General features: G+C 33.6%; 1 protein-coding gene across 1 annotated transcript in view; it reads left to right on the top strand.

Moving 5' to 3' along the window:
* LOC131043877 (stomatal closure-related actin-binding protein 1) overlaps window positions 1-5,890 on the top strand; it is a 196,018-nt gene extending 190,128 nt beyond the window's left edge. The window contains exons 11-13 of the mRNA XM_057977109.2: window positions 4,283-4,432; window positions 4,668-5,257; window positions 5,427-5,890. Coding sequence (XP_057833092.1) covers window positions 4,283-4,432; window positions 4,668-4,712 — 195 coding nt within the window. The 3' untranslated portion in view covers window positions 4,713-5,257; window positions 5,427-5,890. The remainder of the gene's footprint in view (window positions 1-4,282; window positions 4,433-4,667; window positions 5,258-5,426) is intronic.
* Window positions 5,891-15,246: the final 9,356 nt, after the last annotated feature.

The following is a 15,246-nucleotide window of genomic DNA, read 5'->3' as shown; positions in this document are numbered from 1 at the left end:
ATTGCTTGTCCTCGAGCAATTGACAATTTTTTGTCAAACTGAATCATCTCCTAATGTAACACAAGACACGAAGCATACATGAAGTACACACACAATACATGTAAGGTCATGAGGCATGAAACCCTAAATACATGTAATACACATTAATATATAAGACATGAATCGTACATACAGATACACATAAGGCGTGAGGCGTGAATCTAGAGTATATAAGGCAAGAAACATCTATGTAGAGCATGGAGTATACACATGAATACACACGAGGCGTGCAACATATGTGTAATATAAGCGAATGTGATTAAGGCATGCAAAATACATGTGAAATGCATGCAGTACATAAACTATGGAGTATACACCTGAATTCATATGAAGTTCACACATGAATTCACTAAGTCATAGATCATAAAAAGCATGAAATACATACATAAACACACATATAAATCATATATGGAAATATATGTGAGTCATCCACAAGAATACACTCAAGGCATGAATCATTCATAAGGCATGATGACATATAAATGCACGCAAGGCATGAAGTATGCACATAAGACATGTAAGGCCTGAAGCAATACATAGATATATGTAGGGTACAAAGCTAATCGAACCATCACTTCTTGAAAGACTCGCCAAGACTCGCTAGGAATGGGGTGGTCGGTTGTCTTGTTAAATGGGCTTTTGACTTTATGGAGGACTGGTCTATTGAGGATAGGGGACAACTTTTTCCTAAATTGTCTCACACGTTGGATCAACTTGTGGATCATGACAAATCTTTGTAGTCTTTTTTTGGCAGGGCAGTTTGCCTTCTTTTGATGTTGTCCTCCTGTTTTGAATAAATTTTTACCCCTCTTTATTGTGTGATTATATAAGCAGCTATAACATAAAGAGAGACTCATGTAGCAATATCAAAAACATAATCATAAATTATGATAGTGGAGAAAATAGTCATGTAGGGTGTCTTGTTCAACAGTTCCCCCTACTCAATATTATCATGTAAGGTGCCTTAAACAACAGTTCCCCCAATGTAGTCTTGTAGGGTGCCCTATACAACAGTTCCCCCTACTCAATATTACCATGTAGGGTGTCTTATAGCAGCTCTCCCTATCCAATATTATTATGTAGGGTGCCTTATAGCAGTTCTCCCTAATCTATATTTACAGGGTGTCCTTTCAACAGTTCTCCCTGAATTATATTATATTTACAGGGTGCCCTTATCAGCAGTTCTGCTTGAATAATAATATATTTACAGGGTGCCCTTATCAACAGTTCTCCCTAAATTATATTATATTTACAGGGTGCCCTTATCAGCAGTTCTCCCTGATTTATATTAGATTGGTATCAATTCTTTCTGTTAGTTTTGCTTTATATCCACATTAATCATTATTTGTCAATCACTACGCTAATCCTTATATTATTAGCATTATATGAATTCATAGTATTATAAATTTTTAACAATTTCTGCAGACTAAATTTGATTTTTTAATTCATTTCTGGATTTGTTAACAGATATATATATATATATATATATATATATATATATATATAGTGCCTAACAGTAATGTAGCCTTTAGACTGTTTGAACAATTGTATGCTATTTGCCCATCCAATATTATAGATCGATGTCACTAATTTAATTATGATTGTATACAGAAGTTTAATGATATACAAATACTATTTTAATATATATAAATCACTGCTGTTATATTTAACACTAACTCAGAAAATTACCCTCCATACGTACCTGTCACTGCTTGCTTCTCCTTTAATCCCAGCTGGCAGCATTTTTCCTCAGGTGAACAGGAACATGCTTTGATACCACTTGTAATGTCCCCTAATTGGACCCTCTTGTATTCTGTCCTAGAGTCACAATTTTAGTACATAGAGATAACAATAGGACATTTATGTCAAATAAAGCTTGGTCTGGAACCTACATTGTCATTATGTTATATTACATTATCAATATTGCTATGTTGATATGTGACTGAGTTAACATGTTGTATTTCATTAATAGTGTTAACAGTTATTATTTTATATTAGCAACACCTTTTGTTTGATCGTATCCTTGCCTTCCTATTCCTTGTTATATCCCTTGTTCGATTAATAAGTACCGTGACTAATATTTATTATGTTATATATATAGGATTAATTATAACAACAGTGCAGTACTAATAATCTGTATGCAGAAATATGTATATAAGTACCACACTTTTTCTATGAAACCCAGGGACGCGTCCCCGGCCTGAAAACCCCCGTCCCAGTCCCGGGGACGGTCAGGGGATGTTTCCCTGTCCCCAAATTGCTAGAGTTTAGAGGGGACGTCCCCAAAACGGGGGATGTCTGTCCTAGCTGTGGGGGACGTCAGTACGTCCCAGGGACGGCTGGGACGTCCCCAATCCGTCCCAGGGACAGCCAGACGTCCCCCACATCTAGGGCTATTAAAAATATAAAAAATGTCGTATTTTCATTTTTTAAAAAATTTTCTGACATGGTCCCCTATTAATTCAAATTGTTATTAAAAAAATTAAAAGGCAACCTTAATTAAATTTTAAATTTATTAATTCATATCAAATATTTAAAATTAATTCATATTATACATAGAAAATATTAAATTGTTAAATTAATTGTTAAACATTTAAAAATTCAAAATTAATAAATAGAAAATCGAAATAATAAAATATCAATTCGTAAGTTAAAAAATAAAAACTTAAAACTTAACGATATAAACTTATAATCTAAGTTACCGGTTCCGGTTTGGATTCGGGTTTGGATTCGGGTACGGGTTCGCGGATTCGGCAAAAAAATAAATTTTTTGGGTACGGGTACGGGTTCGTCCGTACATATATATATATATTTTAATTTTTTTTAATATATATATATATATATATATATATATATATATATATATATATATATGTTCAAACTTCAAACATCAAAATTATATATGTTCACAGTTCAAACATACAAATATGAAACATCAAACATACAATGTAACTTTCCCATACAATGATACATAGATGATAACAGATAAATCATAAATCAATAAATCATAAATCCATAATTGCATGAAATGCATCATAGAGGGGCGGATTAGGGTTTAGATGTAATTAGAAGATTAAAAATATTGTTTTTTTATTGTTTTTAAATGCTTGCTAACCCGTGGGCCCCGTTTTTGGGAACCCACCGGCTTGGGTTCACCCGGGTCCTCTTGGGTTCGCCCTGGGTCCCACCCGGGTCCTGCCCAGGCGGCTGGGCAGGACCCGGGTGGGACCCAGAGCGAACCGGACCAGGACCAGGACCGGGCACGGACCAGGACCAGGACCCAGCCAAAATAGGGGAGAACCGGTATCTGAGCTTATAATATATATGATTAAAACTTAAAACTTAACAATATAAACTTATAATTGACAATGAAACAATATGGCAGCAGTGTAGCCTTTGGGCATTTTGTATGTTATTTCTTTAATATCTATTATGATATGCATATTGACAATGTGAATGAATTGAAATTCTGAATTATGAGTGCATATTGAGTATTGAGTCTATTGACAATGTTATATGTTCAAAGTTTACATTCTAAAATGTTTTCAGAGTATCATACACATGCTATATCCATGTTTTCATATGAATATAATGTATATATGCATGCTTTATCCATGTTTTCATATGAACATTTAGAATTTTCCTATATATTTTAAATTTTCTTTATATTTTATATTGCCGCCCCCCTTTCCCAAATTTGGCAAAACAATCTGCCGTCCCGGAAACTCGGGATAATATAGGTTATCCATTATTTAGTGCATTATTACTAAGTAGGATATTTTCCCTGCCATCTGTGTGTTTGACAGTACTCAAAAACTGAAAATATACATCACACACTTGCACTTGTTTACATGCCCTTTAATGCAAGTTTATGAATGTCTGTTAATATTAATGAAATCAGGTTTCTTTAATCCAAAGTGAATATTGCAATTGTTCTGGATTAGATTGTGTAGAGATTTTTTCTGTGAAGATGACACTTCGTGATCTATCATCAGGATGATAATAGAGAAATCATTAGTGATTCATCTGTATTACGATCCTGATGATGGATCACAGAGAGTGATCCAAAATATAATGAAAAAAAATCTGACCACAATCTAACCCAAAAACAATTGTAATAAACCTGTTAATATATTCTCACTAATGCAAATGCATGCATGGATGGTAAATGCCAGGAACAAGTTGTTTTCTTCCTCTAATATGTCGGATACCATAAACAATTTCCTTTTTTGGCAATCTGTAGCTTTGTGGAGCTCGAGGTGGTGGAAAGGCAGCTGCTCAGGCATTATTTTGGCAGGCCAAAAAAGGACTTTCATTCTTATTGTCTTTTGAATCAGAAAGAGAACGTAATGCTGCAATTATGCTTGCAAGAAGATTTGCCTTTGATTGCAATGTAAGGTTGTTTTATCTTAAACATTTATAGTGTAATACTTTCAAACAGCAGGAAATTCCTCGGTTTGATGTAGTTCTTCTAGCCAAAATGCATGATATAACAAAATGTAATATTCCTCTTACTTTCTGACAGTCTTAAGCAAGATTCATTGGGTAATGTAGTTCTTCTAATTAAATTGCATGACAGAACAATAAGTAACATTACTTCTAGTTTCTGACGCTTTCTGTGATTTCAGATAATGCTTGCAGGCCCTGATGATAGAGCTCCATTGGGAACATAGTTCAAGCTCACCTGCCAAGTAGGAGTATTTGTATGGTATTTGATTATTAATTATTTATGAATGGCCTCTTTATTTGAGAATAGAGTGCCATTGGAACTGATGTCAAAGGTGGACTATTTGTTAGCTATTAAATACAAGATGGTCTCGTTAAATCCTATTTCCTTCATTTATTTGTACTAGTAGAAGCAGATGATTTTTTGTGTTCGCATTGCGTATAGCTGAGTTACATTAAATGCTTTGTTGTAAGATATTTTGCCAAAGTAAGGGTTCACTTGTTTTGGAGACATCCGTAGCTTCCTTGTAACACAAGATGGAGGTTTACTAAGGCTTAGTGTAATATTCACTTACCTGTTGTGGGATATACATTGCTTGTGAAGAATGCTGACTACTAACGTAAACAAAGGCCATTCGATGTTTGCACAATGAAGAGGCAATATTTAACTCAAACTGTGGGTATTGGTACTGATGTAAACGGTATGAAGTACAGTGGCAGCAAGTGTTATTCTCTCTATCTTGTTACGTACAAGAACATATGAAGTAACGAGGTAAACAGAAAATAGGCATATGCTAGATGAAAAGATACTGTTTCAAATACTACTTTAAAGTGGCGCTGTTTTCTGTTTAACATTCTTTCATGGTTACCAATTGTTCTGGTGCCTGAGAAGGAGCACCTTATTTTTTAGTCTTAATTTAAATCTTTTGTTGGTTGGCCAGGGCCTTGATTGCCAACAGACAATGCTTCAATTCTGTGGATGGGTTAACAGTACTAACCCTCTTTGTAAGAGAGAAAGAGACGTACGCTTGTCTGCAACTGTGTATGTTTGAAGTTGCGTTACAAGCCTTGGCCGGGACATGTATCTTTTAGACCATTACTGGAGAGGTGTCTGAATAGTGAACTTCTCACAAGTCAAAGCAATCATTGGGAATAATTTTGAGCACCATAGCATGTGAGTTGTGAAAAGTCGAACTATTTTTGTTTGGACTAATATTTTGCTTTACAACCTGAATGACCTTGTTCCTGTTTTAACATATATTGAAGACACAGGGCTTCATAACTCGAGCTTGTACCCAAGGATGTAAATATTAACTAAGTGGTGAACATGTTTTGTATTGAGAAAGTATTGATCCACAGATGAGTCAGATGCCATGGTTTGAAATCTAACTGAATCTTTCTTTCATATCATTTAATAGCTATGATGTTTGTTTCATTTGGGGTCATTCTATGATCCATCATCAGAATGAATTAGTGTTAACATAATAAAAATAGATAAGAAACAGACCAGGACAGCTTAACAGATGGGGGAGGAGGAGGAGTTGCAACATGATAGAGGGCAGAAGGAAGAGACTAAAAAAGAAATCTAAAAGATAATTGGTGAATACTAAGAAAAAAGTAAATAATTGACAAAAGAAATAAATGAAGGGAAAATTATAATGATAGGAAGAACTAAGTAGAAAAGGATGTAGAAAAATATATTATTATAATAAATGAATAATTAATAAGTATAAATTATTGCAAATGCATATATCATAATTAATAAAAATATTACCAGAACTATCGCTCTGTGCCTTTTTCTATACCCTCACTTTTGCTCTGCACTTATTACCTTGTTTGACATTTATATCGAGCTAATATTTACGTCGACTCTATTGATGTGATTGTAGTTAGGCTACTCGGGATTTTTATTGTTTAAATAGAAGCTAATTAGTAAATCACATGACGTGCACAAAAGACTTTATCTAATAAAAGTTTCGCGTCAATTATTATTATTATTTTTTTAAAACTTTCCTTCAAAACCTATAGAAAACATCCTTGTAAAGTTTTTTAAAACTTTCCTTCAAAACTTATAGAACTCCTGATGGCATTTCAACTAGTTTTAGGAGTGATATTGGTGTCAAACAAGGGTGTCCTCTTTCCCCGACCTTGTTTGGCTTATACATGGTTAAACATGCAGAATGGTGATGGTATTCAATTGGGTGAATTTGCGATAAGGCTGCTCCTTTATGCTGATGACCTCATTTTGCTTGCTAATTCCGCCCTTGGTTTGCAAGAGCACTTATTTGCCCTTGAGCGCTTTTGCAATATTGTGGAAATGCAAGTTAATATCAGCAAGACGAAAATCATGGTTTTCTCAAGTAGAAGGAAACAAGAGCAACATAAGTTTTACTTTGAAGGTAGCATTCTTGAAGAAGTTGCAGATTACAAATACCTTGGAATTGATTTCAACAAGAGTCTTAGTTGGGAAGGTTGCAGGAAGAAGAGAACTCTAGGCGGTTGGAAGGCACTCTATGCACTTCAAAATAGATGCAGAGGTTGAGCTTTGGGATTGGAAAACCATCCAAACACTTTTTAGGCTTTTGGTGTCGCCGGTTATTCTATATGGTTGTAAAGTTTGGGCCAGCAGTACCTTAGATTCTCAATGGAAGCAAATTGAGAGTATCAAAAATGTTTGATTACAAGCAAGTTCAAAATTAAAAGCACGGTCCCATATGATATCATGTTAAGTGAAACGGGTGCTGCCCCTATTGAGGCAGTTGCTATGGTGCATCTCATTAGCTATTTAAAAAGAACCGAGCAAATGGGAGAAGATAGATGGCCTAAGGTTGTTGTCAACGACACTTTGTGCAAAAGGAAGATGTGGATGAAACAAAACATCAAATGGTTGAAAAAATGAGATATTTATTTGAACTCATGCCCCACGAATAACAAGGAGATAAAGGTCTTCGTTATGGAAAAGTTTTACAAGAAAAATTGGAGTATTGGGTTAGGAAGGAAGAAACAATACTATATTAATGAGTTCAACTCCAATTATAATCATCTTCAAAAAGTCTATATAGGGGCTAATATATCATGGAAGGCTAAAATTCTAATCGCACAGCTTAGAACCAACTCTCACCAACTTCGGTGTGAGACCGGGTAGTGGAAAAGCCCAAAAGAGATTTGGGAAGAAAGAGTTTGCCCGTTTTGCGTCAACGGGAGTGTGGAAACTGAAAAACATTTTATCTTGGAGTGTGAAGCACTTAAAATCAGCCGGGAGAAGTTTGCCAATTTCCTAATTGCCAGCACATGGTATAACCTGTTCAACGAGGAGCATATCGTGAAGATGGGTGCTCTCATCATCAGCCTAAATAAGCAGAGATCAGACCTTAAAAAAAATTGATTTTGCTTGATCAGATTGTCCCATAGGCTATTCTTAGCCTCATGGACGTTAAAATTCTTTCTTTCTTTCTTTCTTCATAGCAAAGTGTGTATATATAAAAGAAATTGGTGCACTAATATGGCCTAAACGACTAACAATGGCACCTCATTATGGCAGTGGATGTATAGTTCTTTAGTCTTCAAAAGGATTTCATTTTTTTTTAATATTTAAATTAATTATTCATTGTAAGATTTTTTGAAGGACGAGGGTCTTTCTATTTCTAGAAAAATCATATTAAGGAGATTGCAATGTGTCTATTTCAAGGATTTATAAATTTTCAATGAGCTGATGGTCTCTTTTAGTTGAGATAAATTTTTTAATAAAAGAGTACCACCATGTCTTGGACATCAAATTAATCTTTTTTTATAACAGTCATAAACTGGGTACCACCTTTTCTTGGACATTGTAAGTCAAATTTAAATGAATCTTCACATTAAAATCCTTACTTCTTGGAGGCGAGATGTGAGATGTGTAATAAGAGAGTAATTTTTTTTTTTTGATCTAAGACAATAACAAAGCTTCTCATGGGCACTAAAAATGAGTTTGATAGCATGTCCTATAACTAATTAAATCTTGTGATCGTAACATGGTTGAGATTAAGGGAGATGCTATGGTTGTCATACTCAATAATTGTAAAAGATAATAAAAAATGAAGATTAAGTAATATTATATTTGAAGTTTGGATCATATTGGACATGATCAATAATTTTTAAAAAATCATTTCTTCTTTGAAAGATAAGGTCACTAATTTTCTTTTCAACTAAGTGAATATTAAAGATGAAAACTTATTAATTGACAATTATTTTTAAAAGTTGGCCCAAGGCTTTAAAGTGTGTAGGATTAATGGCACAATGTATTTTCGTTTGTTATTGCATATAATAAGCGAAAATAAATTTATTACATCTCATGTAACATGAGGTTGGGTAATATACAAATGCTTCTTGTCTCTATCTGAAGTTAATAATTGACCTTCCATCTTGACTCACCACTCCAAGAATGCTAGAGAGATGCACATGGTGAACCTTACCCTCTCTGGTTAACCTTTCCAAATTGTTTTCATTCATCATTAACTCAAGAATGAAACGAGTCTTTTCTCAAGACAATATAATGAATTTTATTAAAGACATTTTTCTTGCAAAGGAATTTGTTTAACATTGCATGAATTTTAAGATCTCAAAGTTTGTTTAAACATCTTATCATTATTCGAGATAATGAGGTGGCAAAGGTGCTCAAGAAGCATTTTAAATTGGAAAACACATGAGAAGAATATGGAAGTGGTGGTTTAGAATGCAAACTAGGATTGCAAGTATTTCCTTTCTTGTGATAGGAAAGAAGTTTTGTGGCATTGAATTAATGGGGAGTGAGAAAGATTGAGAAGAGAATTATGGCCTTGATACAGGAGGTTGCAACAATGTAAAACTTCCTAAAAAACAGAGTGAGCATTTTCCTAATTTAATGTATAATAGGATCAAATGTATGTGGCAATAACAAAAAAAGGCAATCAAACTTTGTAATGTCCCAAACTCTTTTTTATTTGTAGACTACGTAAAGCTAAAATTTAACTAAAATAGAATATATTGAAATGATCACATCGAATTTGCATGATAATGTCTAGAGAATATAATTTTTTTGATTAAGGAACAAAAAAGTTTTGAAGGGACCTGAAACCCTTTAACAAAGAGCAATTACAAAATGTTGCTTAAAGATATAGCCAAATTAAAACCAACAACCATATGACAACAGAAAGCCAGTAAAGAGCCAAAAACCATGAGCACAACCTTAGCTTCCAGTTGGGTCATGTTGAGGATGATCTTTTTCAACTCTTGAATATCTTGATTAGGTGCTTTCTTTTTCAAGTTGTCTCTAGTCCTTTTGGAAGGACCAATATTCTCATCCTGTATCTTTTCAAGTGACTCTACATCAATCATCATCCCTTCCTAGTGGATGCCTTCTAGTTTCCCAACCATAGTGTTGATGCTTTCCGTTGAACTCTTAACCACTTTATGGTTGTATGTCATTAGGGATATGAGATTGTCATTATTTTTTTGGAACTTATTCTTTAGTTGTTTTAGTCTGGCATCATAATCCTGCTTATGTTTCTCCTTCAGATTCATAATTTTGATATCACAATCTTTCTTAAGATCATTAACAGTGCTCACAGTCTTTTGCATAGCCTCAACAATATATTTCCTTTGTTCAACACTCCACTATTCAGCACCATGGATGTCTTGTTTACTGCTAACATCACGAAGCTTGACATTAATCTCTTTGATTTCATTGAAGACCCACTTTTGCATTATGAAATCATCAATTGCAAATGGCAGGCAATTGCAAGAACATCATCTGGGTTCTCTCTATCTAGATTGAGATTCAGGGAATTCACATTGAGGTCTTTAGGGAAAGGAGATCTCTCATTCATATTAAAAAAAGGCTCTGACTTATCTGACATGACTCTAGAGAACATAATGTTGATTTTGCACAAATTTAGTCATAAATTAATACAATTTGTACATATGAAATATTTCTTCATCCAAAAGAAAATTCTTTTATATTCTTTAGATGGATAACAAAATATTGCAAATAACATAAATTCATACAACACTACATGCAAATACTAAAATCTTCAAATATGCCCTTTTTGTTGCAACTTCTCCCTCTCAAAATAAGTAAACATTGAAAACTACACTAAAGTATAATGTTGGAGTAGACTAATATAGATATAACAAACACTAAAAAGGTTTTATAAATAAAAAATAATAGCAATACAATTGATTTACAAATTTGCAACAAATCTATGTATGTTGGTATACATTCCTTCACAAAATTTACAAATTAAATGTGGAAATATGTTAGAAAAATGCAATTAAATCTTAAAGTGCAAATGTAGCATCTATATGAGATTGCCTTCAAAATTCAAAGGGTTTTTATCCTTTGTTCTTGAAGATGTAGTTGTAAACAAGTGGTCAAATTGGCAAGAAAATTGATAAAATGACAACAAGATTATAAGTGAAGAAGTATTCTAATTTATATGGAAGTAGAGGCAGAAATTCCAGTGTCTCATCAAGCCAAAATGAACAATTAAAACACATTTTAAAATATTCTCAAATAAAATAGGATCATAAAGAGTTTTTAACCTCCCCCTTCACAAGTCTATATTTAACTAGTAAAAGATGCTTATCTTAAACCCACTTATAATTGCCATTAGAAACAATCATAGAATATTTCAAAATAGAGGTTATCTTCCTAAATTAGCTTGTAACTCTTAATTAACTTCGAACTCATTAACTCCCCTTATTTGCTAAAATTATCAATTGTAACTCTTCATTTATGTATTATCATAAAATGTTATAATCTTATTAGAGAAATTGTCGTGAAAGAAAATACCAAATGGTTTGAGAGTTCAGATTATCACACAAATTTTCACGCCCCTCAAGGAAATACATTAAAAATATATTTTGTTATTTGTTTGTCCCATTTTATTGAAAATGAGAAAAAATAATTAATCTAATTAAATTTATTTTTCTAACAATTTATCTTTAACCCAATTGAAATATAAGAATTGACAATTTGACCTTAAAAATTAATTTAATTAAAAAATAAGACAGTATAAGTCCACCCTACCTTAAATTTCTTATCCTCGAGCAATGCTCATCCCATTACCCAAATTCTCTCATCTGGAAACCTTCATGGTACTAGGATCTGAAATCATCCATGGGAATTGGCATATCCATATATCTTGTCTATCAAATTGTGAGAAATATTTTGTTAATTCCTTCATTATTTGTTTTGTTTTTGAAATTTCAAGCTTACGCAAAGGCTACTTGATGCGGAAAGTGTTCTCACCACTATTTTTATGATGCACCACTCTAGTATAACTCAGAGTTGAAAATTTTGTGATGATATGCACATCAGCATAAAAAACACGTGCCTTAAATGGAGATATACCAATGAGTATTTGATAAGTGGCATTGAAATAACAATCACAAAGGTGCAACTATTTGTTCTATATTGCTTATTGACATGTGGCATCTTTTCTCAAATCTCCTTCCATCCACAAATTCACTACCTCTTGTCCCATTACTTGTGTATAATAATTAGTTTCAAAAGTGGGCTTGCAACTTCTTAAGCAATAGAATTCATTCCATATAGAGCTAAAAAAATTAGCATCCTTATTACTAATAATATTTTGTCAAGTCCCTTTTTCATTTTTTTTTTCAAAAATAGTAATCTACTAAAGATAGTAAGCTCGACAATCCCAAAATAGAAAATTAGGATCAGTTGACAGATCAAAAAATAATATCAATTTTGGTGACTTACTTAAGGCAAAGATATTATTTCATTACCAAATATATTTATAATTTATAATTTATCTTACTTGGGTGTGGGATCCTCACATAACATGTTTTTTTGGCTTTATGTGGCTAATGACATTTTTTGAAAAGTGGCAAGTTTTCTTGGAAGTTGAAGAAGTTTGGTGATAGATGGCAAAAACAGATTACGTACATTGCATGCATGATTCCTTCCAAAAATTGGCAAGGGATTTGGGCACCCAACTTGAGTTTTGAAATTGGTTGCATATATGCACGATTTTGGGTACAAGATGCATTATTTTTGTTGCAATTTTTTTTTTTGATCGATAATTGGCCGAAGCCTGAATAGCTTTTGACTGGAGCTATGAACCGGTGGGGACACAGTAGGGGGCCCCATCCCCATTACGACTTAGAATTCCACTTCAGATGTCCCTATTGGGAATTGAACTTGGGTCTCCACAGTGAGAAGCCAGTGTTTTAACCAGTTAAGCTCAATACCTTGGACATTTTTGTTGCAAATTTAATCAAAGCTTTTGCTTGTTTTTTAGTTGTTGTAAAACTAGTGGAGAAACCAGTGGAGAAGAAGACTTTATTTAGGATGTTCATGGATTTCAAGGTGATATCGGGATGGGAGTGAGATGATTACTAGGTGATCTAAGGACATGAATCAAGGATTTCCATAGTATAATCTCATTTAGAGATTATCATTTTGCTGATTAGTTAAGGACTTCTTAAGTTTGCATGTGTTCCGAAAATTCATGACATCTTAGAGGCCATGGGTTTTCTATATTTTACATATATATTTTTGTTGTTTGATAGATAAATGTTTATAGCGGAGTTTAAATTTGTTGTAAAATGGTGTAGTTTGCTAAGTGATTTGGCACTAGTTTGGCTCATAGATTTGTATGAAGTTTGTAGTTAATGTAAAATGATGTTTGCAATAGATTATGATAGTAATTAGAATGCATTTCCTTTATATAAATTTATGCATTACATTTCATTTCATTAAATTATATTCTTTTGTAGTTTCAGTGTGAATGATGATCTTTCAATTTGCTTGTTTGTATGTTCCTATTAACTTTCAAATTAAAAATAAAGAAATCATTAATTTTCTATTTGACATTTAATATGTCAAGGGACATTATTGTGGTATTGGAGCCTTGATTGTTCTCGTTCGAGGGTTTATACAATCTTGTGAATACTCAGTGAAAGAGAAATAATTTTTTTACTATTTGTAGGGTTCATAAGTTACTATTTATGGGAGTTTTCTTCAAATATTTTTTCAAGAGTTTGGAAAATGACATTTAGTGTCTATTTTTTTCAATGGTTTGATGAATAATTATTGAAATCTAGAGATTTTAAGGTAGCCCATACATTTAATAACTTTGCAAAGCTTATAGGAAAAGTTATGCTCAAGAAGGAGAAGTTTTCATAATTTTTGAAGAGTACCTTCTAGAAGACAAAATTGAAGTACCATTGGATGAAAACCTTGTTGGAATCCAAGAACACTGAGAGGGGGTGGTGAATCAGTGTTCTGCTAGAATGTTTAGTTTTCACCTTATTATAACATGCATTCAAGAACCGGTAAACCAATACATATATAATTGAAAGAAGTAATGCAATCAATGAACCAATCACACAAATGAACACCAAAACACAGAGAGTTTATACGTGGAAAAACTCAAAGAGGAAAAACCACGGTGGGATTTGTGACCCACAATATCAATTCATTGGCCATATGAATAGATATTACATAATATGGGGGCCTGCACATGCAGGAAGGCTTACCGCCTAGAGCACACTGCTCAACACAAAGAAGTCTCACTGAATAGTCACTTTGTCTAATGAAGCATAAGACTGAACTCATTTAATGCATCTACTATGCCTGATCAAGTTCCGGTTTAAACTTTGACTGTTCTGGTTCTAAAACCCTAAAGCCTTTCCAGAATAACCTTCACTCTGTGAGCGCATCCAAAATCATCTACAGATCATTACAAAATATTGATCTCTTACACAAATGACCTCATATACATGATCTTCGCATTACTGATCTAATCTAACAACCATCATATATCAAAATGATCTAATAACAGACCTATATACCCTTACAGTCCTTCATGACTCATGTCAGCTTACATAGATAATACAAAATGATTATACATGTCAGCTCATTACATATATACATAAATAACAAAGTGATCTTTCAATTGGCGGATCTCCCAATGATGTCGGCCTCTATACCGGTACCCTGTTTGCCGGTTATTATCCTTGCCTAATCTGCAAATTATGTCAGCCTTCAATCCCTGTACCCATAGAATCCTTCCTATTGGTGAAGATACCTACTGGTGTCGGTGAAGTGTCTGCTGGTGAAGTACTAAACCAAAGAATGAAGCTGGAACATGTTTTGATGAAGCTAGAACATGTTGCCATCAATGACAACATATGAAACCAATCAAAGGAGTGTCAATTGCCAACAATCGACAATCTCCCCCTTTCGCATTGATGGCAACACTCATGTGAAAAATGATAATGGTTTCCATCTGTCGGATCCACCCTGAGACTGCTCCCCTTGAGCTGAATATGTCATCTGTAATCATGATCTGTACAAATACTCCTTATCTCTTGAATTCAAGGATTTATTTTTCACCTATACTCCTCCCTCTTTGACATCAATGCCCAAAAGCACCAAAAACTGGGATAAAGAATGAAATTCTGTACAAAGAATGTGTCTCAAAACACCTTACTGGAGCTGAATATACATGAAAATTTCTAAATAGGCTTTCTCCAAAAGCTCTAGATAAGTATCCGAACCGGATTTGAATGTGCCAGATACTGATACAAGTCCATTAAGCATATGAGCATGGGACTCTTTCTCCTTAAGCTTTGTTGGTTTGGGCTTTCCAATCATATCCATGCATTCCTTTTTATGTACACTCAAGGAGTCCAATTGGGGACTCACCAATCCTCTGAGCCTTTTAGCTCTCATAATGATTTTGTCTCTATCCCTTTCAAGAGCTAAAATTTGAG

Source organism: Cryptomeria japonica, chromosome 6 (genome assembly GCF_030272615.1).
Source record: "Cryptomeria japonica chromosome 6, Sugi_1.0, whole genome shotgun sequence".
Classification (NCBI taxonomy): Eukaryota; Viridiplantae; Streptophyta; class Pinopsida; order Cupressales; family Cupressaceae; genus Cryptomeria; species Cryptomeria japonica.
Note: the sequence above shows the minus strand (reverse complement) of the source record. Positions and strands in the feature narration are given on the sequence as shown.